Here is a 25,015-nt window from a genome sequence, read left to right as displayed (position 1 = left end):
GTGACTTTCCCAGACTTTCATGGGGAACAACTAGTCCTGAAGAAGTGAGAGAAGATATTTGGGACAGCTAAAATTTGAACTAGCTCAGCTATATTGGAAGCCTCTTTGTGGAGACATTTTGCCTTGAAAAGCAAGTTATAAATAACTAAAGAAACAAAGGGAGCAATTCCATAGCACAACTCTTAGAAGCTTTTTGCAGAGTTCTGTATATTGTGCTATAAATGTACACTTGATTCTATTTTTTCTGTGCCCAATGCTCATATTTTCTCTCAGTTCTTAGAAATATTGAATTTTCTGAGTACACAAAACACAATGTTTCACATTTGTGAGAATGCTTTATAACCTTCCCTTCTGGTGCATGCAGAGTTCAGGAATGCTGCTTTTGCTTTTTGAGGTGTTTTTCTTTTCTTTTCTTTTCTTTTCTTTTGGAGGAATGATGCTGCTTTAGGACTAGCACTGCTTAAGTGCCTTTTTCTCCTCAGCAGCTGAGCCTGTGTATTTGTAAACAAACCAATACAAAAATCCAAAGTCTCCAATATTCTTTCCCTTTTAATTCGAGGAATAAGCCGCACAAAGCAACACAAAAGAAATAATTCAGATCACTATAAGAAAAGGTGATCTCTCAATCTTCAGGGCTTATAGAGCTTCAGATAGTGAAAATATTAAATTTCATGGCACCCTGGTGACAAAAGATACACTATAACTCTAGCTATTGTCGTCTGATCCCAGTCAGACCAGTTCAGTCACTTCCATTTCCCTGTCCAGTCAAATAATGTGGAAATATACATAGTACAGACTGCAGTACGGAAGTGGCTGTTAGTACACATCTTCTCGCTTTTGTTTGTGCCACCTTCTTAGCATTCTCTCAGCGTCTTTCCAGCTGTATGCATTAACTTTTAATTAGCATTCCCTCAAACAAAGCAAGAATCCTATTATTAACCACTGGAGGTGTTAATTTGTTTAGGAATCAGGATTGCCAGGATCTATCTCTCCCTCCTCTATACCTCCACCCTTCTTGCATACGCAAAGCTCTGAGACAAATTGATTTGACTGGGGTTTCTTTTCTCCCCTTACAGGATCATGTAACAATTAAAGCAAATAAATGAAATTAAAAGGAAATTGAAATCCGCTCTTTCGACAATACTTCTGATTTAATTTTATTCATGCTAGTGAATAAAACATGAGATTCTTCCCCAACCTTGGACTGAATGAAGCAAGTTGCCTTGTGCATCATACAGCGCCGCCTGCTGGCTGCTAATTTCTCCAGTGTTTGCTTTTGTACTTATCTACCCTTTGAGATGTTCAGTGCCATTAATCACTATTTACTTATCATTACTGAAGTACCTTGAAGCATGTTAGAACTAGTTTTCCCAGGATAAGGAGCTAAAACAAGACTCTCTAAACCGCAAACTTTATAATCTGAGCTGAGATGAAACAATGAGTGTCGATAATATAGTGCTGGGGAAAGCATGAAGCATTCAGAGATAAATGAAGGTTGCAGCAACAATTCCTGTAGTTACTGAGGTCAAACCTATAGCTGAAGGAGGAGTTCATATGAAATGTATTTATTGGTTTAATAATAATAAGTGACAAAGTACAACAGTTCAGGGATGGGGAACCTGTGACACTCCAAATGTTGTTCAACTCCAGCTCCCATCAACTCCTGCCAATATGGCCATTGGCCAATGGTCAGGGATAATGGGAACTGTAGTCCAACAAAAAACTTTGCCTTAGATCAAGCATAGGCAAACTCGGCCCTCCAGATGTTTTGAGACTACCATTCCCATCTCCCTGACCACTGGTCCTGTTAGCTAGGGATGATGGGAGTTATAGTCCCAAAACACCTGGAGGGCTGAGTTTGCCTATGCCTGCCTTAGACCCTTGTAAAAATGGTGTCACCCATACAAAATTATTCAGATGGCCCTGTAGCAGCATTAAAAAAAAGATCCGTCGCCAAGACACACACTGAACAAAAACCTGTGGAGAGGGGGAAGGGAGACCATTTTTTAAAGGGGGAGGTGCCCTAAAAGGGAAAAGACATCCTGATCTAGGCGAGTAGGAAAGATCTGTCCTGTAATGCAACATGTGAGGTACAAACAAGTCTGTTTAATACCAAACATAAGGTGTGTTGGTTTGCAACAAACCAGATGACTCAGTGATATCTCAGCATCTTATAAACTGACACATAGTGAGTCACTCCCCAAGCCTGCACCTGTCATGCCTTCTCTTCCCATAATGCAGGAGCAGGGAACTTTTATGAGTCTGAGAGCCTGATTACCTGGATTGGGGGCTGCATTTCAGTAGCAGGTGAGGCCAGACTTCACACAGACACACACCAGAAACGTAATACATTAAACACAGATGCACACAATAACACACACTGTAACACCAACAGGGGAGCCCTTTTCTCACTTCACAGGCTGGAATTAAAGCGAGCTCACAATCCAAGCTGAACCCTGCATAGCAATGTTGATCCACTGCCCTGGCAGTAGATCAAATCAAAACAGATGCATCAAATGTCCACTCCTGTACATAATTCATATATCTGAGTACTGTCTAATGGTGTAATGGCAATCTTAATATTGGCCTTTTCCACTAAATACACAAACAATTTTCTAAAAGCTAGAACTGTCAATTTAAAAGTCTGCTCCTACCACACCTCTCTGTCTTTAAGGCTACAATTAACAGGTTCACACTACACACCACAGATTGTCACAATCTAAATTCAAGGGTAGCAAATTGCATGGTATGTTGTATTTTTATACTACAACAGAAGTTTTATTAAGTTTAAAGTATTGCAGAAATGTCCAGTTTCTTAATTGTACATAATCAATCTATCTCCACACAAAACAATAATTATCGCAAAAAAAAGCACAAAATTTTAAGTAAAGAATTATTGCCACACTTTGACAATAAAAGCACCCAGTTGGTAAAATGCTAAAAACTTTCCAATGGACAATGAGAGCCTGCAAGGGAGAGGTAAAATGTCTATCTTGGCCGAGTCCACCTTAAAAACCAGATCAGTTTATTCAAGATGAACAGGTTTCTTGGTGAAAATTCCCAGCAACTGTTTTGCCTGTGGGTAAGCCAACCTGTTTCAGGAAGGAAATCTTTTCAGAGGAAAGGTTTTTTTACCTACATGTATCTTTAGGAATGAGACACAAATATCAAGGCTGATACAAAGCTTGGCAGCAAACTCTGTGGAAATAATAAACGTGTTTGCAAGATTTGTTTGACCACTTGTGATTCCCAAGATAGCTGCCCCAAAAACTGGGAATACTTCAGAAACTGAAGACTGCAACTATTCAGTCATTGTATCTAGTGTGGTAATAAGCTCTATTGAACACAATGGGGCAGTTAGGCTGCAACTCTATGCACATTTACTGGCAGTCTTTCTCATGGTTCCAGACAGGAATTTTGTCCAGTCCTATATGTGGGAATATCAGAGATTGAACCTAGACTCTTCTGCACAGAAATCCAAATTGTCTTACAGTGAGCATTAATTTCCAAGAAACACAACTTAAATTGATGTCATGTCTTATAGTCAATGCCGTTTTCTCCAAAATGATGAATGCCAGTTCATACTATTAGGAAATCCTGATAGCTGCGTCAGCTGTACAATTGGGCAGTGTGAGGTAGCTGCCTCAGGCAGTAAATGCTGAGGGAGCAGTGATGTCCCATCAGCAGTGTTGAACTATGAAGCAGCTACCAGTCCGGCTGGTTTCTGTACATAAAATGGCTGGGGGTGCCATCTTGTCCTCTGTCTCAGCAAAACGTATTGGGCTGATCCTGCCTACAAATTTAAGATTTTTGGATTGTGGTTTTTTAAAAATTCAAGAATGTCTGGAAATCTGCAGTACGCAAGGATTCAGAGTGACTCGGTTGTACATCTGGAACCAGAGAGTACACTGTAATCTCCTAAAGCTTCGCAGTTTATTCCTGGCTGCTAAAACTTTATGGATAGGGTAGTTCTCTATTTCACTCTCACAGAGGTCAGCGTCACAACAATTTGAAAGTTATGACTGTGGCCCAACTTGTTTTTCAAATCTGTGAAAAAAGGAAGACTGTATTCCAATACCTTTCTCATTGTTTGCAAGAGAGAGAGAAATGAAGCCATCACAATACAAATTTATCACTTTATATTAATATTTATGTGGTTTCGTGTTATGAAATGAATTTTCTGTCTACTACAGTATCTGCACAAATTTTGCTGCTGTTTTGATTTTTTCCCAATAAACACAGTGCATTTATTACAAGATTTCCCAGACAATATGGACAATTTTTGTTTTAAATCAAAGTGACTCCACCATGCAAGATATGGGACCAGAAAATGTTTGAGTTGATAGGCAGGCAGCCACCCACCCACCATACACCCTGTTCCTCTCCACCTCTGTATATCCTCCTCCAGAGATGAGGCCAGAGTACAAGATGGTTAACTCATTTTCTCCCCCTAACAAAGCTGAGATAGGTTTATAGAACGTGATGATTAGCCCAAGGTTAGGGATTCAAAACAAAGTGTAAGTGTCCATTGTCTGAGTCAGACATTCTGCTCAACTACTGTGTAAACAGAGGTCTGAAAGGACACAAGGCTGATTAGTTTGCATGCTTTGTTCAGAGATCTCTCTGCAGTAGTTGCCATCTCTTGTTTCTCTTCACTTGCAAAGCTCCTGTACCTTCCAAAGCTGCACGAATAATTGCACCAACCTTATATTAAACCAATGCAGCTTACCCGCTTTGGAAATACAGCGAGGACAAAAGGGAAAGCTTGACCTGCTGAGCATCTGCCTGAAATGCAACTGAGGCGTTCCCGCCCCAGAGACCGCGCCAAGGCAAACCCTACCAACCCTGTGAAAAGGAGATGCCGAGAGCCGTGCTGAGGGGAAAGGTGGTACTCTGCACATGCTCAGAGACAGTGACATTCATTCACAGACCTCAGGACTGAACCCTCACCTCCCTAAATTTAAGGGTCTCCAGGGGACCCTGAGCGCTAAGCCAGAGAAAGCCGCGCTTGGCGCCGCTCCCGCCCCCCAGCCTCCGGCTCCCCCACTTCTCGCGCCAAACTCCTCCAAGTGAGCGCCCAACTTCACCCCCCCCCCGCTTTCCCTAACCGAGGAACATCGCCGATTGGCTGGGGCGCAAGAGCCTCTGCGCTCCAATTGGCTGAGGGGGCTCGCCTCCTCCGCGCTCCTTTCCACGCCCACCTTCTCCGCCCTCCGCGGGCCAAATTCAAATCGCTGACACGGGCGGACAAGCAGCTTTCAGCCTAGCGAGGGAGGGGATGGCGCGCGTTTCGTCTGAACGGCGACCGCCCCGCCGCGCCCGAGATTCCCCCTAAGCTAGGACGAAAGTGAGGGGGGGAAACTTACACACACACACACAAAAAAGGTAGGTGAGGGCGGGGCGGGGATTATTCAGCTCGCGGGGTTGGTGGCGCCAAACGATTTAAACTGGATCAGGGCAGGTCTCCGCCCCGCTCCCATCAAGAGCCAATCAGAGGCGTCATGCGCCCGAAGGGTGGGAGGAGCTTATCCCGAACGAAGGAGCGCGGGTGGAATCCCGGGGCTGGAAGGAGGGGAAGGTTGAAGTGGAGGAGGAAGTGGGGGGGGGGGTGAGTGACTTGCAGAGAAGGAGCTGTAGCAGAAGGCAGAGGAGACCTGGGGGGCGTGCTTGAGAAAGTAGCTCGCAAAAAGGTGATTTTAAATGGTGGGCGTTTTGGGGGGTGTTGACATTAAGGTTTGGCTTGTAGCAGAGGGATCCTTTTGATTTATTTATTTTAAAAAGTGCTGCGTAATGGTTAATGGTGCTTGCTGAAGTCAGTAACCTTGACGATATTAAACTCAAATCTGATTGCCTTGTACTTTGACAGATGCACCATTCTTTGGTGGTATCTGATTAAGGAGCCTCTATCCTGTGAAAGTGTGATAAGCTTTGTACATTTTTATGGTATCTTGGGGCTCTTTGCTTCGTTTTTGCTACAACTGGCTTCTGCTTTTGTGATTTGTAACAAATAGCAATGAATTGGACCTTGGAGGTAGCACAGGGCACACTTGCCAGATTCAGTTCCTCCAAGAACCACGATAGCTGCTGTACCACTGGGGAGAATATCATTGCTGCATAAATATATATATGTATATGTAAATGTATTTCAGAGAAAGTGAAATGGTGCCGTTTTCCCTTTCAACAGACACAACTATCCAATGCTGTTTCTTTTCAAGTACTGGTGCTTTATTTCATAATATCACAGGCCTGCAAGTTTAAAAAATATATATAATTATGTATTTCACAACACAGGCGCCCCACAAAACATGTACCTTTGCTCCACAGTACTTTTAAAAAATGTCTGGGAACTGCTGGGACAGGAAAAAGAAAGCCACTCAGCTTGATAAACTATTGGCAGTCCTTGATATGTTTTCCAGAGAAGGAAGGCTAACCTTTGAACGGGATTAGGGGGTGGGTTGTATTCTGGATGACATACACTGCAGTCATCAAAACACTAAAGATATGTGCAGACTGGCAGCCTTGGAGTCAATCTGCTGTGGCTGCAAGAAGGTGGTGATGTGCTGCCTACCATGTTGTGTAATCTGTGGTTATCCATTCTGCCAGTAAATGGTGGGAACAGCCTGCTGCACCTTGTTAAACAGATATTGACCAGTGTTTGCCAGTCTGGTGCACCCTAGATGTTTTGGGTTACAATGCCTATCTGTTCCTGCCTGAATGACAGCACTGGCTGCTGGAAGTTGTAGTCCAAGACATCTAGGGTGCACCAGATTTGTGAAGGTTGGTACAGACCTTCCTACAACCAGTTTGGACAGAAATCTCATGTTGCAGTTTCTGATCATCAGCCTGTATTCTTTTTCTTTATTGTTTTTATGTTACAATGCTGATTTGGCAACTTCACAATCACCAACTTGACTGAAGCAAGAAACCTGAAACAGGATTAAACAAAACTAGTGCTAAGCTAGACACATACTTCACCAAATTGCACCAGTCTCCTCCGTGTAAAGACATGTGACCATAGGAAGACAAATTTAGCAATCTGTGAGAATAAGACTCATGTAGACACATTCTTAACAATGGAGTTGGGAAATCTTTTTATAACCCTGCAATCCTAAGCATGCTGCCTGTGGAGTAAGTCCACCTAAACTCAGTTGGCCTTCTGAATACAGGTGCTTACTGCTGTGTGGCACATTTGTCATCTGAATGAATGGCCAGAGTTCTCATTCTAGAGGTCTTGCACCAGTATTCCCACATCAAATTTGTTTCAACATCTCTGGTAAAATGATGTCATCAACACCCCACCTTTCCTCCATGGAGATTAAGGTGACATACATGGCTCGCCCCCTCCCTATTTTTTTGCCACAACAACCTGTGAGGTAGGCTAGGCTTAGAGAGTGTCCTAAGGTCACCTAGAAAGCTAACTGGCTCAGTGTGGACTTGAACTCTGTTTTCTAAATCCTAAGTCCAACACTGGTCACTGTACCATCACAGACTTCCATCTACCGGTATTCTGTTTTTTGTTTTGTTAAGTGCATATACATAAACTAATTTTCCTTTTTTATTCTTCTCAAAGAATGCTGTAAAGGTTGCCCAACCAACAAAGCCCTTATTCTATTTAATTCAAACGAATATGAATAAGAGAAAAGCTTGCAGTGGCAAAATGAATTCTGAAGACAAGGTAACCTATCTCCCACTTTATCTACCGCATAGCAAGTATTGGCTAGAGGTTGCTGCTCATTGGACTGTGGCTGACAAAGCTCTAAAATAAAGTTAAGAATTGCAAATTACATATGAGCAGCCATCACTACGCTTGGCATCTTCTGTTTGTTGTTTGGTTTAACAATCTGGTTTTACTTCAGTCTTGATAAAGAACTGGACCTGAAGAATAGTTACCTTCACTAACATTCAGTCATTTTGTTCTCTGCATCTGTACAGAGACAAGTCACTTGTGAAGCTATTATCGAAGGAAGTTCTGGACCCAGCAATGGGTAGAAACAAAACCCCATCAATTTAACTCATTGTATTTTATCAGCATAAAAAATGGCCACTCCTTTGACTTTGAAATTAGCTGGTCAAAAAATGTTATTCCTAACTTAAGTTTTCTTGATATAATTTTCATTTTCACTAGTTAAATGAGTCTCCTGGAAAAAGCCACTGTGAGAAGAGAATGCTGGTTTAGATAGGCACTTGATTTTATCCACAGGCCTGCTGTTATGTTCTTCAGCTATTTCCCCCACTTTATCAGGAACTTGTTTACACTTTCTGCTTTGTTAGCAAAATAAAATAGACAACTAAACTTAATTGTGTTTTGACGCCATCCATTTTTTTGTCCCCAACATTCAGTCATGTAGAAATGCATGATGTTGTATATCAAAACACAAGTAAATTGTACACATTATGTGGGGTAAGGGTTTGGCTGCAGCCTTCTTTTACTGCAGCATGTATTTCTGCCCTAAAGCAAAACAATCAAGACTGACTGAAATGCATAGGAAGTCTGATAAAATCCCCTAGGAACTAAACAGGTGAAAGTTTTGACACACTGGTTTTCAACTGGTGGTATACTGCAGCCTGATCGAAGGTGGGTCACAACTACCACCATAAAAATACATGGCAAAATGTAAAGGAATGTATCCTTTACATGTTTGGGCTAAAGGTGGGTCCCAGGTCTGAAAACATTGCAGACTACTGTTTTGACAACAGGCACTTGATTGATTTCAACATGACATTGGTTGGTTTACTGATTAAAAACAGCTTTGTTTTCATATTGCTTTTATGCCTGGCATTGCTGATCTCGAGTCACACAGTTTCATTTCTTTTTGGCTCAGGAAAATTGGTCTTTTGAACCACATGAAAGCACATTGAAAACTCCTCTGAAACAGGCAGCGACCTCCAACTGGCTTTTGGCAGAGAAGCCGCCTCCTGCTTCTGGCCATCTGACAACACCACCCAAGCCTAATGAAATCTCTCCTGGAGACCCATGGACACCGACGGCTAACCTGAAAATGCTAATCAGCGCAGCTAGTCCCGAGATTAGAAATCGAGAACAGGAAAAAAGATTGTCAGACAGCAGAATTGAAATCCCTGAGGTAAAACATTTTTCTTCTTATCGCTATAAATATTATTGAGTGCTGTACTCAAAAGTTTAAGTATGCACTTGAAAAGTAGCTCAGCTTTGGTTTGTTTCAGTATTTTGTGCTAGACCTCAAATCTGGAGTGTTAGTTATTTTTAGAGATTATAGTGTGTGCATAGCAGACGCTTCAGGGTAACTCTATTATTTTGAGGCTCACCAGCTGTCACCAAGAAGGCACTTGGCATTGCACATTGGCCAGAAATGCTGTTACTAAATCTGTCGAATCTTAATATTTTTCCTGTAAGGCGTTACCAATTGCTATTTCTGAATTGTTTTCTTTCCGCAGGACCATTTGTCAGGAGACGAATATGAAAAATCTCAACCCAGCCGTAAAGAGAAAAGTCTAGGGTTGCTGTGTCACAAATTTTTAGCTCGCTATCCTAGTTATCCCGACATCTCTAAGAACAATGAAATTTGCCTTGATGAAGTAGCAGAAGAGCTTAGTAAGTTTGGGACTAAGATCCAGTGTTTATTACTGGAAAAAGCAAAACTCACTTCACACTGTTCAAAATGATAAGCGATTGTTTAGAGTAATTCTTATAAACAACTTTATAATGTGGTTCAGTATCCTTATCATAGCTGTCAACTTTTCCCTTTTTTTAAGCGAAATTCCCTTATTCCAAATAGGATTCCTTGCAAGAAAAGGGAAAAGTTGACAGCTATGATGCTAATACCCTCACTGTAGCTGATACTAATAGGTTATTACATTAATAGCTACCATTTTTATTTATTTACTAAATTTATATACTGTCCTTCATCCAAAGATCAAAGGACGGATTTTATACTGTATTTTGACAAGGCACATAACATGATACCCTCCCCACCCACCCCAAATACCCCCATCACATTTTAAAAGCCACCGATTGTTTAAGCAGCCCAAGGCCTGGGAGAAGGAAAATGTTTTTGCCTGGCGGCTAAAGATATGTAACGAAGGTGCCAGGCGAGCCTCCCTGGGGAAAGCATTCCACAACTGGGGAGCCACTGCAGAAAAGGCCCATTCTTGTGTTGCTTCCCTCTGGACCTCATGGAGAGGGCATACGGAGAAGGGCCTCGGATGATGAGTGCAGGGTCTGCGTTGGTTCATATAGAGAAAGGCGGTCCTTGAGGTATTGCGGTCCTGAGCCATTCAAGGCTTTATAGGTCAAAACCAACAATTGGGCCTGGAAAGTTACAGATCAAAACCAACACTTTGAATTGAGCCTGGAAAGTAATTTGCAGTCAGTCCAGGGTCAGTGTTACATGCTCAAACCATCTTGCCCCAGTGAGCAACCTGGCCATTGAATTCTGCACTGACTGAAGTTTCCAAACAGTCTTCAGAGGCAGCCCCATACATTGCAGTAATTTAACATAGAGGTTACAAGGGCATAGAAAACAGAAAATAGGCTATCCCTGCCCAGATATGGAGGCAGCGGGGCTGCCAGCTGAAGGTCATCATACAGGTCCTTACAGCAGCCTTACAGCTCCTTACAGCAACCAGGAATTTGGAACAGGGGCATGTTATAGCGAGACAGGCTATGTGGAAAGAGCATAGTCTTCAGTTTTCCAGTCTTCCACTTTTCACGGGAAATGAAGATATAATCATGAGGGTCTACCCACCTTCCAGAATGTGACAGGATTAAAAAGCAGGTGGAAAATAATTTTTTAAAAAATGCCCTTCTTACAGATGTTGAACGCAGGCGCATCTACGACATAATGAATGTACTAGAAAGTCTTCACATGGTGAGCCGACTTGCCAAAAACAGGTATTCTTGGCATGGGCGCCATAATCTTAAGAAAACACTACAGATTTTGAAAAAAGTGGCTGAGGAAAACAACTATAGTCAGCAAGTTGAGCTGATTAAAAGAAGACAATATGAAGAAGAGCCTGAAGGGGATGACCAGAAGATTCAGTTGATGGCAAAGCACGTTAGGCCAAATGACCATACAGACATCTGCTTTGTGGAACTTCCTGGGATGGAGTTTCGAGCAGGTACATCTTTGCTTTTTAGTTTTGGCATGCCAGTATCTTCTACGATTTGAATTTGGTTGGTTCCAAATGCTTGCATCTGGGGCAATGTTTAATTAGTTGGATTAATTTGTTTTTAACTCTTCTTATGATTGGCTTGTATAGTAAACCTGACTGGGCAGCAAATAATTTTTTTTCTTTAGAAAGACAGCATATAAATCCTTTAAATAGACAAATGGAATCTGCATGGAAACATTTATTGGGGGGAGGGGGTGAACCCGAAGCCTAGGCGAGTTAGGAACAATGATTTCAAAGCTCTCATGACTTGGATTATATTCTGCCATGGTTATCTCTCCGTACAGCTTCAGTAAACAGTCGTAAAGACAAGTCTTTACGGGTGATGAGTCAGAAATTTGTGATGCTGTTTCTTGTTTCAAACCCCCAAGTTGTGAATCTTGAAGTCGCTGCTAAAATATTGATTGGCGAAGACCATGTTGAGTATTTGGATAAAAGCAAGTTTAAAAGTAAGTGGCAGAAATGGCTATTTCCATATCTTCTCTATACTGTGTCTTAATTTTTACATATTTAAACTTTTTCCTGTAGCCCATCAATACAGTGGTACCTCAGGTTACATACGCTTCAGGTTGCAGACTCCGCTAACCCAGAAATATTACCTCGGGTTAAGAACTTTGCTTCAGGATGAGAACAGAAATCGTGTTCCGGCTGTACGGCAGCAGCAGGAGGCCCCATTAGCTAAAGTGGTGCTTCAGGTTAAGAACAGTTTCAGGTTAAGAACAGACCTCCAGAACGAATTAAATACTTAACCCGAGGTACCACTGTACAAGACTAAAAATATGAAAAAATTAAGATAGCATACTGAGAATGTAGGTGTTTTGCAACTTAGCATGCCCTTGGTCCAAGTGTTCCCAGGTGGGTTAGATGTTTGCTCCTAATGGCCAGGTTTGGCCCAGTGTTGGCCCATGAAACTGATTTATTAGAATAAACTCAAATAATGTGTCCCCATGTTCCCTCCCATCTTTGAAGATATCATGATTTCTTAAATCACAGTTTCCCATGATGTCCATACTGGGAGACTGTGGTTTAAGAACCAGGGTATCTAACAAGCCAGGCACACAAAAGTAGGATTAAATGCACAAGCACACACCTCTTGGTTCAGTAAACTGGCTGATTGGACCTAGATAGTGACTCCTGAACCAGGCCAGTATATGATGTTGGCCTCCTCATAATTCATGGACAGGCTGTCATTTCTTAACTGGCTAAGCAAGTCATGAATGAATCCAGCCTCCTCTACCTGCTCCTATCCTCCTGCACAGCCAGGAAGAATTTGGGAGCCTTCACTTCCACTCAGTTAACTGCAGCTTGTTGTGTTATACAAACTGATAAGCGGTGCCTTATATCAACTATGGTTAGTTTGAAACAGGAATGTGTAACATTGGCAAATGGTCAGGGATAAAGAGTTGTCCAACACCAGAGGGCCGCAGGTTCCTCATCTCTTGTTTGAAACAAGCCAATGGCCTGCAGCGGTTTAACCATAGCTACAGTTCTGTGTTCAGATGAGACAGCAAGCTGCAGCTAAGTTAAAGCTTGTGGATGTGGGAAAGATTACTCTTTTCTCATCCAGCCTCCATTTAACAAAGCAAGGTGTCCGTTGAGAATGTTCTTCGGTGAGGACACAGTTCTTTGGACTCCTACCAAATTTAATTTTCCACAGTTTCCTAATCCCCACCCTTTCGTCATTCACACAGAAGCTCATTTAAAAATATTGAGCATATGGCTTGACCAAGGGACCAAAATTTAACTAACCTATTTGTGTATTCCTGTGGATCCTTTGAACATAAATGACCCTGTTGCTTTTGTTTTGTGTGTTTAAAGCACCATTTGGACTAATAGGAGAAGAAGGGTGATGTTTTCATAGTACTGAGCCTCTGCTTAATGGTGATGTAGTAGTACTGCATTTTCATTAGTCTTTTAAACTTATTTCAGCTAAAATTCGAAGGCTGTATGATATTGCAAATGTTCTCAGTAGCCTTGAGCTCATCCAGAAGGTTCATGTTACAGAAGAGAAGGGTCGCAAACCAGCATTTAAATGGACAGGACCAGATGTTTTTTCAGAGATTCTGGGTAGGTGGACTCTAACTTCTGTACTCTAGAATTGCAGGCAATTCCCTGTTTCCTTAGGGGTTTTGTTCCAGGTCAAAGCATGCATTGGCAGAATGTGTGTAAGCGTGCCCTGTTATGCTACTATTCCTCCCTCTTCCGGGGTCCAAAAGGACCTGCATGTTGGTGGTTACATGTCAGTGGTTGCATGTCAATTGGACTCACCTAAAATGGTCGCCGCCTGTCACTGTAATGGTGAAGCTTTCTTATCCACTGCTCCTTGCTGCTATCAACCAAAGAAGGCTTTTTGTGAAAGGCATTTTTCACTTATAGGTAGATGTGATCATTTCCCAATAGTTCTGCCAAAACAAAGGCTTAATAATTTTGTGCACAATTGATTTATAGCTGCACAGCCTGTATCTACACCCACTGCGACTGCTTCATCTCATCCTGCGGAAGGGAAGTCTTCCAAAGAGCATTGTTCCAAGAACCTCTTCCCTACGAGAAGCAAGCAAGGCTTCATACGGCACCCATCTTTAATGAAATTGGCAAAGGGTGCGCAAAGCAATCAGAGGAAAATTAGATCTGCCCCAAGCAGCCCCGTCAAGAAAAATGCAAGTACGTAGTTGAAATGTAAACTCTATTCAGTGTCATTCCAGAGAAGCTATTGAAATGTTAAATGGTTCTGCTTTAATGCCTTAGTGCAGAAAAACAAACAAACCCCAGTATATCTTGCAGTCTCTTGAGTTGTCTGCTTCTGAGCAGCCTTACTAAGTTTGGCTAGACTTATACAAAGTGGAAGCTATGTGCTATACTCAGGTTGGAAAGACTAATGGGTAATGGTGTTAGGTGCAGTCACAGGTTCCATTTTGAAGCTTTGAAGTGTAGCAGGCTCCATCCATGGCATTACCAGCTGATGACTTTGTGTAGCAAGGCGCTGAAAAACCTTGAGTCCTTGGAGATGCTGTGTCGGATCAAAATGCTCTTAATATGACAGCTTCATGTAATCCTATGGACTTGTCCCACTGTGGCAATGGCTGTGTGGGTGGCCAAATCCAGGCCACAAGACTAACTGTATACAACACCTTATGAGCAGTACCATAAGGTGTCCTTCTAGTGACGGACTCTGGAAGGGCATGAATTGCTCATCCTCAAGCTATGCAAACAGTACGGTTTTAGTGAAATCTCTTTATTTATCTCTTCTCCCAAAGGTCAAATTCCACCAAGCTTTCCAAGCAAGATGGCTCAACTTGCAACAATATGCAAACAGCAGCTGGATGAACAGTCAAGGTATGTTCGTAAAAGAGATGCATACAAAGCCTGCCTATTGAAAGCAAAATTTCCCAGCCTAGGTGAATCCTCCAGCAGCATATCACACTTACTAACACAACTCCTCAACAACAGGACTAAAATTAACATATTTGGTGTAAGAAGAGCATGACTTAATGTTTGGCAGTGCTTCTTTTCTAAATAAGAGGAGCCAATTCTACTTTATTGCTTTGGCGGAGCCATTTTGGATGCAAGGATTTTAATGCTGTGGATTTATTTTCTTAGGGATTTCAAGAAGAGAAAAATGAAATTGGAACATTCTACTTTGCCATCCCCTCTAGGTCTGTCACCCAAAACTCGTTTGAAGCCTAAACCATTCTTGTTACCTTCTCAGACTGAGATCCTACCTCTGATCCACAACTCGGTACCTCCAGCAATGCTACCTCTCCATCCCAATGTGCCCTATGCATTATATCTGCACCCTTCCCAAACACAGCTAGTCACAGCATACAATCCAAGTTTCACGGTGAGGCCTGTCCACTGTGCTAATGTGGCTGGAAGTAAGTCTCCCACGGAGCCCAGTTCCCAAGTAGCCCCCAGTAAAATATTTATTGAAGACAGTGGCAGCAATGGAGAAGGAAGTGCTTCCTGTGCTAAAGGCCAGGACCTCTGGCTGGCGAAGGAGCAAGAAGGTACAAAGGATGACGTGGTGCCTGAGAGACATTTTAAGAGACGTAAAATGGAGGGCAGTCCAATGAAAAAATGTGTGAGTGAAGAAGCGGCGCTGCATGATGTGCTACTGGTAAGCTGTATTAAAGTGCTCACTCTTTCCAAATACTAAATGGGCGGCTGAGGCATGAAATGCATGTGATAGGGCTCTCTAATTGGTTGCTGTGAAAAACAGTGGCAGCGGCAGGTTTTTCAAATCTCATCTGTGCCACAGGTAGCCACACTATCAGTAGAGCTCCCCTTCTGACTGCCTGACCTCCACTCTCTTTCTACATAAAGCCTTAGGAGCAGAGAAAGAAAACAACTTAAGAAATATAGTAGTATTATTTTTTAAAACAACAACAGCTGAAAAAGTTCTTGCCAACTCCCAAAGTGCCAAATTCATTTCCTCCTCCCCATTCATCCGTATTGCAAGCCTAATGTAGGGTTGCCATACATCCAGACATACCTGGAATACTGCAGTCAGAAGCTGTGTCCAGACATATGGCAACCCATGTTGCCAGTGTTGTTTTTGGTGATTTCCCTTCAAAATAGCTCAAAAACTCCTTTTTTGCACTTTTGCCAAAAAAAAAGCTTGACCTTGGCAAAGCTAAGGAAAAACTCAACATCTTTGGCCCAACAACTTTTGTGCCCGGATTTTCACTTTTTTGAAATACGGCAACCCTAACCTTATGGAGGAGGCCATCTGCTCAGGCTCCCTTTTAACTTCCAGGTAGCTTTGCTTTTGTGGTATTGGAGCATCCAGTAACTCCCCATATAGAAGGACAGCAGTTACCCAGCCTCAGAAGAAGCTGTCTTGTGTTTTTGGATGAGTTACAGCTCTGGGCAGGGCTTCTTTTCAGCAGGAACTCACCAGAACTCAGTTCCAGAACCTCTCAGGTGGGTGCCGTTGCCATTCTAAGAGAACAAGGGAGACATTTGTGGTGAGCACCTCTTTTTCTAGAAAAAGCATGGCTCTGGGCCTGCCTCCTTCCAACTGGCAGGTATATTCAGAACTGCTGCCACACACACTAACATGATGTAGCATCTTCTCCTGCTGGGGGAGGGCACGTGGAGAGGTAATTCATACTTCTTTCACCCTTTACGGATAATGGGCTAAAGTATGCTTTGGGAATTTGTGCCCTAGATGCTGCAGAACGGTGGGACACATATTACAGAGTGCACTAAGTTTTGGAGCAAGCCTATTATTTCTACCTGACAAATCAGTAATTGCAGATCCAGTTGCAAAACTGCCCTCCTTAGCGGCTGGCTTGCTAAATGCAGAGCTCTTGTGACCCATATATTGAGTTGCTCTTTTTAAATAAGAAGTTGATCCAAAGGTGTGTGTCCAGAAGTCTTCAGTCATTGAGATGGAACATCAGTGAGCACAAAGCAGTACACAAGTAGATCACATTCCACAATTGAAATGAGTGCAGAAGGCATTAAGAGTGCAGGAAATCCTTTTTTTAAAATTGGGGCATCTGCCCATAGTACCAGCTGCTGCATTAGGGTTGTTTCCTATTTTCCTAGCCCTGATCAAATGTTCTGGAAACAATATCAAATGTATTTACTGTGTGCACTTTGATGATAAAGCAAAGTACTGTACTAGAGTATGCTTGTACTTCTCTCTTTTCCTTTTGCACTTTAGTCAGGTTCATCAGCTATTCCCTATGCCTTTTTCCACTCCTCCTCGAGTCTCTTGGACCAAGCTAGTCCTGCCTTTTCTGCTGTTGATTAAATTTCATAACTTATTTTTACTTCTGTCTTTGTTACTTTTACTGATTTTAAGCTTGGGATTCTTCTGTATTATTGGTGCTTGGTGGCAGTAGCCAGGATTTTTATACTAATTTTGTGGGTGGGGTGTTGGTGAGGTCTAGAACAGGGGGTTGCTGTGGGCAGGATTGGCAAGTAACGTGAGGAGGTAGAAGACTCCTTAGTAACAAATAAGTGACAACATGACTAAAGAAAGATGAAATAGACCTCTGTTAGGAAGGGTTACATAAGGATGACACCATTTGGAGAGGTACATTTCACCAGCTTTGCCTAAGGTAAAGAATATCTTGAATCTGACTAGTGTCTCGTGTGTGTAGAGATCTGGGAATTTCAATAGCCCCAACCAGTTGCTTTTTATAGTTATGTTTTCAAGGCACCATGTTTCCCCATTTATTTATTTTTTACTCTGTACTGTATTCCTGATTTTCTGAGTGATGACAGCCAGTTGCTTGTTTCAAAGAATCTGGTTTGATATAGATACTAAATTCTGGGAACTGGATATCGCTCGGTTGTGCTTTGAGCTGCTTTTCCAGGAGTGAAATAGAGGGTGGGGAAGGTCCAGCCTCAGCTTCGGAGAAGGGAAAAATATGAATTGTGTTGGAGGATGGAGTTGACATGCAGAATGCGGGAGAAAAAAAAGAGAACAAGAAGGGAGAAGGCACCTTTAATATTACCCATTCAGAGATATGCTTTCTCTTTCTCTCTCTCTCTCTCTCTCTCTCTCTCTCTCTCTCTCTCTCTCTGTGTGTGTGTGTGTGTGTGTGTGTGTCTCTGCCTGACTGTCTATTCTGGATGGGGTTTCACTCACTCTGAAAGAATAAATTTGGGGCTGCTCCCCAATCCAACTTTGTCACTGGAAGCTTAGGTAGCCTCCTTTGGGAAGGGGTACCTATTACCATGTACAGCCAATATGCCAATGACAGTGATTCTTGGACAGGAATAGTCTTGCCATAGTGAACCACGCCTTAGTAGCCTCAAGACTCAGTTATTGCAATGTGGTTTATGTAGGGCTGCACTTGGGCCTAGTCTGGAGGCTTCACCTGTTACAGAACACTCTGACTGTAGTGCCGTTGGGGAGAGACTATCACCAGCACATAGCTCCAGTAGCACTGGCTGCCTGCATGCTCCGAGGCCAGGCTCCAGATTCTTGTTTTAACTTGCAAGGCCCTTAACAACTTGGCTCTCAAGGACCACCTGATTCATTATATCCCTGCCCAATCACTGAGGTCTGAAGGGGAGTCACTTGTTAGTGGTCTCCCATGGCTTATATCCACCAGGAGTCGCACATTCAGCATTGTGAGCCCAATTGTATGGGACTCCCTTCCAGTTGAGGTCAAACAGTGCCTGCCCTTTGGTTGAACTTCCATCACCTACTGAAATTTTTGTTTATTCCAAAAGGTATTTTAACTGAATTCTGATATTATACTTTTAACTGGTTTGTTGTTGCTGTACTGAGTTACTTGTAAACTGCTTAGAGACTATTGTAATTAAACAGTATATAAATTGTTGAAATAAATAATATCCATATGTGTGTATGGATTAAATTAGCCTTTGGTTATTTTGCATTTCCCCCACCCCCCACCCCAGGGAGCATCTGTTGAGAGCAAAAAATCCCAATGTCCCATAGCTTCGCGTCTTAACCAGGAAACCTTAACTTCATCAGCTGTGAAGCAAAGTAAATCTGAAAAAACAGATCAACACTTGGAGGGTCAACCTAAGCAGCAGAGGCAAGGGGAACTTTTGGAACCCGACAGCGTCACCACAATGCAGGAGATGCCCGCAACATTTGCAATCGCTACACACAAGGTATACTTCCCCTTAAGCACATTTGTCCTATATCTTTGCTCTTCTGAGAGGAGCACTGAATGTCTGAAAGTAGGCATTTTATGCTCCATCTTTACAAAGAAAGAAAGAAAATTAGATCACATTAAGGACCAATGTAGTATCTGATAGGTAGCTTCAGCCCATGGACATTTTCCCCTCTTTCCTTTTATATTTTAATTAAGGACTGCTGCTGGAATTTACTGTATTGCATTTCATACAGACCCTCGCTATTTGGACAAAGCACATGTTTTGTGTGATCCATGGGCAGAATTGTAGAATGCAATAATGGACATGTCATACTATCCAGCAACATATTAAAATTATCCTTTATAAGACCCCAGGATGAAAAGTAATGGTCTTTTAAAATATTTTATCATTAAAAAAAAAAATTAAGAGATCAGAATGAAAAAGAATCATGCATTTTGCGTGCTTGTAGAGCACAAATACAGTTGCATTTTTCTTAAAAGTTGAATGTTGTATTTATCTCCACCCACCCCAAATATGTTTCATTTTCATTATTCATGGATGCCTTTTGCTTCATATACACAAGGTCTTCATTTTTAATGTGGGATGGAAAAAGAGGAAGAAGGAAAACAGAACTATGGCATGAATTGAGCGTGAGGTGGTCCAAAATTGCATCGGGGTGGTTATTGTTTACGATCTTCTCCCTCCTATAAAGTTGTTATCCATTGCAATATTGGATAAGTGCAATATCAAACTTGGGGTTCCAAATATTGGGCTACAACTCCCATCTTAGCCAGCAAATAGCCCAGGATGATGGGAATTGTAGTCCAACCTCATCATTCGGAGATCCAATGTTGAAGAACCCCCCACCCACCCATGGGTAACAGTTGCTTTGTGGAGAGGGGTGGTTTTCCATCTTAGAAATGGCATGGCTAAGTTATCTTAATGTTTTCCTTCAGTCCCAGTGGCGTCTTTAATTGTTAAGACATCAAGAGATCCTGTCATTGTTCTGCCATGTCATATCTATTTTGGCCCTTTCTTGTTTAGGAACAGTGCAGTACCTGGGCTAAATCTATGAAATTTGTGTTGATTATTGTTGTGAATATAAACAGCACATTTCCCCTTGTTCTTTAGACCTGGTTTCCTTCAGGATACCTTATACCTCTTCCTCAGTGTACCAAGCTTGGTAATGAGACCATTTTTTCTAACAAGGAGAAAGCTGAGATGTGTGCAGCAGAACAGAAGTCTTATAGTTCTCCTATTGCTGGTGTGTATTCATTAACTGTGCCTCTAAAGTATTCCAGACTTGTTTATATCTGATGGCTCCTGTCAGCTAATGATGAAGGACTTTAGGTGGGAAATTTAACTACAGCTATTGCATGCCTGAGGCCTGTGCCCTCCTCATTCAGCTTTTGCAATGGTGGCTTCTTCCACATGGTTCCACTTTCTGTGATCTGAAGAAGATGGATTTAATCGGTTCAATGCAATATGTATTACCAGTTCTGAACTCATTTACAGAGGGCTTACAAAACTACAAATAAAAGCTAACATTTTTGTTATCCATTTAACAATTCATTAAATAAATGTTCTCATTGCCTCGTATAATTCTCATTTCCTTCAAGCACTTCTCTTTGTTTGTTTGTTTCATAAAATTGATAGGCCGCTGGATTGTTTTTGTTTAAAAACAACAACCTCAAAGCGGTTTACGAAGCGAATAAAACAATAAAATCATCAGTAACAATCCATAAAAAGAACGCAGTAAATCATTCGAAACATAAAATCGACATTAAGGAAAAACCCAATTAAAACAAACACCCACATTCTACACATGTTCCATGTTCTGACCTTGAGGGGTGGTTGTTTTTTCAGTTATTGAATGTATTTAAACCAATGTTCTAGGTGAGTCATTTTGTTGTTGCAGGACCTTTTCTGAGTTTCTTATAATGTGATAGTTTGTGCATTAATTTTCTATGCCAAGGCTTAATTGCATTCATCTGAAGCCTGCTGTGACCAAGTTTCTGGTGTTTGGCTGGACTTGGTGTTCACCCCTGCCAAACATTGGCCTGTGCTCCTTGACAGAGAAGTATTGTCATTTGTGACAGTTTTTTCTTTCTTTCTCCTTCTCATAGGTGGTATTCCAGTGACGTCTGAATTTACTGCTGTTAATTTCCCTGCTTTTCATATAGCACCTGTGAACCTAAAGCTACCTGCATCTTCTGTAGGTACTGTCCCCGTGGTGAATGGCACTGCTATGCCTTCAGACCAGGCTGACTTGATCCAAGCCCCAAGCGCTTCAGTTATGAACTTTACACTACAACACTTGGGACTGATTCCAGCCAATCTACAAATGTCTGCAAATCAAGTACTTAGATCTGGCCCAGTTTGTCAAGGAGCAGAACATGTAGGCTTCAAACAGGAGAAAGCAATACAGAATGTTTTACCACCGTACGGTGATGAGTTAAATGGTAAATCAGTTTCAGCAGCTTCTTTACAGCAGGTAAGAGAGCTTTTAAATAATAGTCTGTTTCAAATAAGACTAATGGGTTACTAACACATATTCTTGCCAGAGTGTACAGTCGCTCATAAGCAATGGGGCATTTTACATGATTTGGTAACAGGAGCAAGCCAGCAGGAAACCACACCCAGCAATTTGGAGTTAACTTTATTAGCAACAACAGGATCTGCAAGACATGAACAGCTTTGGATACAGATGTCGGAAAAATGGGTTTTCAGTAGCAATAGGATGTTTTATCTTTGCATACCAGTGCTTGTATAAATTTACTTAGTTGAAACTGTTAAAAATGCAGACTCTGCTAAAAGAGCAGTACCATTGTATGAAAGGGCTAGAAAATCACAGAAGGGATGCCTAATACAACATTGTGAAATTGGCTGTTATATTGGCAACCCTCTCCATATTTACAAATATTTACCAGTGGACCAAAAGCATTAATAGAGCATGCTGAGAGAGGATAATTAGTAAGACTTACCAACAGTGTGCTTTTCACCTGTTTCTTGTTTCCTTCTCTGTTGTTCCTGTTTCTTCTGCTTAGTTACAGTATTAGAAAGCCCCAAACAGGGTTCCAAAGTACATTTTAGTTGTTTCAGTCTCATCACTTTCAAATAATTTAGTTTTCTCTTCCATTCAGGCCACTGTTCCTGTTACGTCCAGCATTCTGGATAATTGCCATGACCTCCAAGCATCATGCGAGTCAGCTGTAGTTCCTGAGTTTTGTTCATCCTTTCATGAATCAGATAGAATATCTCAAGCAACACTGTCAATTCCACAAAGAGAACATGGTGTTTCAACAGAAGATACATTTTGAGTTGGTATAAAATATTGTTGAACTCTTCCCCCAAACAGATATGATTGAAACACTTATTTCTGGTATTATAAATGTGTACTCTGGAAATAATATTTGATCATAATGATGACTTCTTCGTGCTTGAATATCTTTTTAGTTACAGTTCTACTTGATCAACTATATATATATATATATATATATAGTAAGGACACACACTATTGTCTGTAAAAACACCACTTAAATGTCTGACTTCATAGTTGTGTGGAATAAGAAAGCTCTTGTTCGTTATTTGTATAGAAACATACTAAATATGTACTGGCACATTGCAAGTACCAAACATGTAATATATTGTATTTTTTAAAAAACTATTAAGGAGGCTCTTGTTACTTAAGTTTACATAACATTTTAATTTTGTGTGTTCTTTAATACTGTTGCAAAGTTTTAAAATCTTAATCACGTCTGTGTAAATTTTAAGGTTTATTTAAGGGATTAATCAATTTCTTCAAATTAAATTTTGTGTCAGTTTTCTAACTTTTATACTTGTGGGTTGTTTCTTGGCATTGAAACAAAATGAACATGCACAGAAAGAGTGTGCAGAAAAACGTGCCATATGTATATCAGGAAAAGTATGGATAAGGATAAAATGCTGCATAATGCCTTAAAATGGACTGGAGTGTGTGAGGATTAGACCAAAGGGTCCATTTCTCCAAGTTCTCCAACTGAGGTGGCCTCCCAACAGGTGCTGTCAATGGAGTCACAAAAGTGTCACCAACCGATCCTTTCACCTGCTAAACATGGTTGTATCCATGCTTACAGGGGTCAGCAGAAAACCCCAAAATGGTGTTCGGAGGGTAGGACTGAACCAGGCCAGGACCCACTGGATCTCAAACTGCCCTCAGTTTTCATATGATGGCATTGGGTCCAATTACTGCCCTAGCCTGGAGTTGTCACAGTGATGAAGCCCGATCGTTTGTCCCCTACTTTCTGTCATGGCTGTAGGTGCAGCAAAGTGTGTGTGTGTGTGTGTGTGTGTGTGTGTGTGTGTGTAAAAGCTTAAGATTGTGCCCCTAAATCTGACTAAAACCTTGCCAAGGTTCAAAATCATGCAACCTGGTATGTGGATGCCATTTGGAAATGGCTGCAAAGACTTGCTGCCACCTGTCTGTTTGGGTTGTAGCCAGAACAATTGGTTTATACTAGCTTCTCGAGCACATAGCTCATGCCCTTTCCCCCCATCTGTTGAATGTTGTCTTAATATATAAATTGAGTAATAGATTGCATCTAATAAAATCAAATGGAATCTATGGCACAGATGCAAGAAACTGAAATCTCTTCACCCCAACAGCTGAGATTTTTCTGTATAGAAAGATGTCATGTTTGAAATCACTTTGACCTCAGTACTTTTTACTATAATTTTATGCATACTATTAATAGTGTGAGCATATTACACCCCAATCCTAAAGTTAGTTATCTAGAAAAAGAAGCTGTATTGCTATTTGTAAATAAGTTTGTTTAGGGGCATTGCATCAGAGTTGATATAAAGCACTGCAAAAATATGAATGGAAGTACTACAACGGGCCTTGTATCAAATCACATTTATTATCATTTTTCAGTATTTATAACATTAAACCAGAAAAAAACAAGCTAGGTTTTGAAAAGAATAATTAATATCTGAACAAAATAGTGGGTCAAGGTGACAAAGGCCTGGGACAAAATCATAATCTTCCTGTACTTTATCACCCTGTACGATCAGTGTTCAATAAAAGATTGGCTTATCAGTTTATATTTTTGCAGTTTCTGCCGCTGATAGTTGAAAAACCTCACCATTCTTTCAGAATGAAAGAGTGATCTAAGGCTAAAAGCGATCTCAAGCCTACTCTGATTTGTACTTAGTTCTAAGGTCCTGGTACCTTAAGGGTAGGTAAGAAATTGAATTAATGATGATGAGGCAATAATTATGCCAACCAAATTAGCCATCTAACCTTATTGCCTTCCACGCTATAGATCATTAGTCTGTCAAATATTTTGTCTACAGAATCTCCATTGTTTTATTCATTTGAAAACTGCATTTTTATCTTGCCCTCTACTCACTTCTTAACTCCTGCGGGTTCTCTTTTGATACATTTTTATATGAAGGAATGACTTAGAAGAATGAACTACTGTACACCAATTTATGTTTTGTATAGGAAAAAAATATGTACTCTTCTGTTTGCTATTGAGCCACTGCAAGATCAAGGCTTCCTGGCTCTGCTTCTGAAATAATAGCAACTTCTCTAAAACCTGCTCTTTTGTTTCTTCTTTTTAATTTCTTGGAGGTTCTCTGGTTCATGTTTACAACATGACAACCTTTCTGTTATTTCTTTCCTATTTGTATCTCTTAATACCATCAGTGATCTGCTTATCAGACTTGCTGTGCTTTTCCGCCAGCCTGACTTAAAATACAGTATGACCTGATTACCTCATTCACTTGCCTGCCTTGAGAAGCTCTCTTTGATCTTGGGTCTGACTTCATGTTCTTGATGTGCAGCTTTCAAACATTTGAAAGGTGTTTGTAGACTCTGCACATATTCCGTCAGTCCAAATAACTGCATCTTGCACTTCGAGTGATTGAAATAAAAATTGAAGCAGCTGCTTTGATTCATTTGATCAAAAACAAACCTGCATTTACACTTAGTAAAGGTAAAGGTACCCCTGCCCGTACAGGCCAGTCTTGCCAGACTCTGGGGTTGTGCGCCCATCTCACTCAAGAGGCCAGGGGCCAGCGCTGTCCGAAGACACTTCCGGGTCACGTGGCCAGCGTGACATCGCTGCTCTGGCGAGCCAGAGCTGCACATGGAAACGCCGTTTACCTTCCCGCTAGAAAGCGGTCCCTATTTATCTACTTGCACCCGAGGGTGCTTTCGAACTGCTAGGTTGGCAGGCGCTGGGACCGAGCAACGGGAGCGCACCCCGCCGTGGGGATTCGAACCGCCGACCTTTCGATC

The 25,015-nt window shown here is 41.5% G+C and overlaps 1 protein-coding gene across 3 annotated transcripts; it reads left to right on the top strand.

Annotated features, from left to right (window-relative positions):
* Positions 1–5,599: 5,599 nt before the first annotated feature.
* On the top strand, positions 5,600–23,809 carry E2F8 (E2F transcription factor 8). 3 transcript variants are annotated; one of them, XR_014171496.1, is made up of 15 exons: positions 5,600–5,690; positions 7,571–7,675; positions 8,823–9,083; positions 9,415–9,571; positions 10,792–11,097; positions 11,436–11,597; positions 13,078–13,215; positions 13,597–13,809; positions 14,403–14,481; positions 14,746–15,262; positions 18,529–18,747; positions 19,864–19,996; positions 20,859–21,226; positions 21,876–22,193; positions 22,239–23,809. XR_014171496.1 is itself a non-coding variant. In XM_081924238.1 (13 exons), the coding sequence occupies exons 1-13, from the start codon at positions 7,628–7,630 to the stop codon at positions 22,050–22,052; spliced, it is 2,778 nt and encodes a 925-aa protein (XP_081780364.1). In that variant the 5' UTR covers positions 7,571–7,627; the 3' UTR covers positions 22,053–23,809. The 3 variants fall into 3 exon arrangements, 1 of the variants encoding a protein (XP_081780364.1); XR_014171497.1 differs by lacking the exon at positions 5,600–5,690 and having other exon boundaries at positions 11,520–11,597; XM_081924238.1 differs by lacking the exon at positions 5,600–5,690 and having other exon boundaries at positions 21,876–23,809.
* Positions 23,810–25,015: the final 1,206 nt, after the last annotated feature.

This window comes from Podarcis melisellensis (genome assembly GCF_964234715.1).
Source record: "Podarcis melisellensis genome assembly, chromosome: 1".
NCBI lineage: Eukaryota > Metazoa > Chordata > Lepidosauria > Squamata > Lacertidae > Podarcis > Podarcis melisellensis.
The sequence above is the reverse complement of the archived record's forward strand: the minus strand, read 5'-3'. Positions and strand labels throughout refer to the sequence as shown.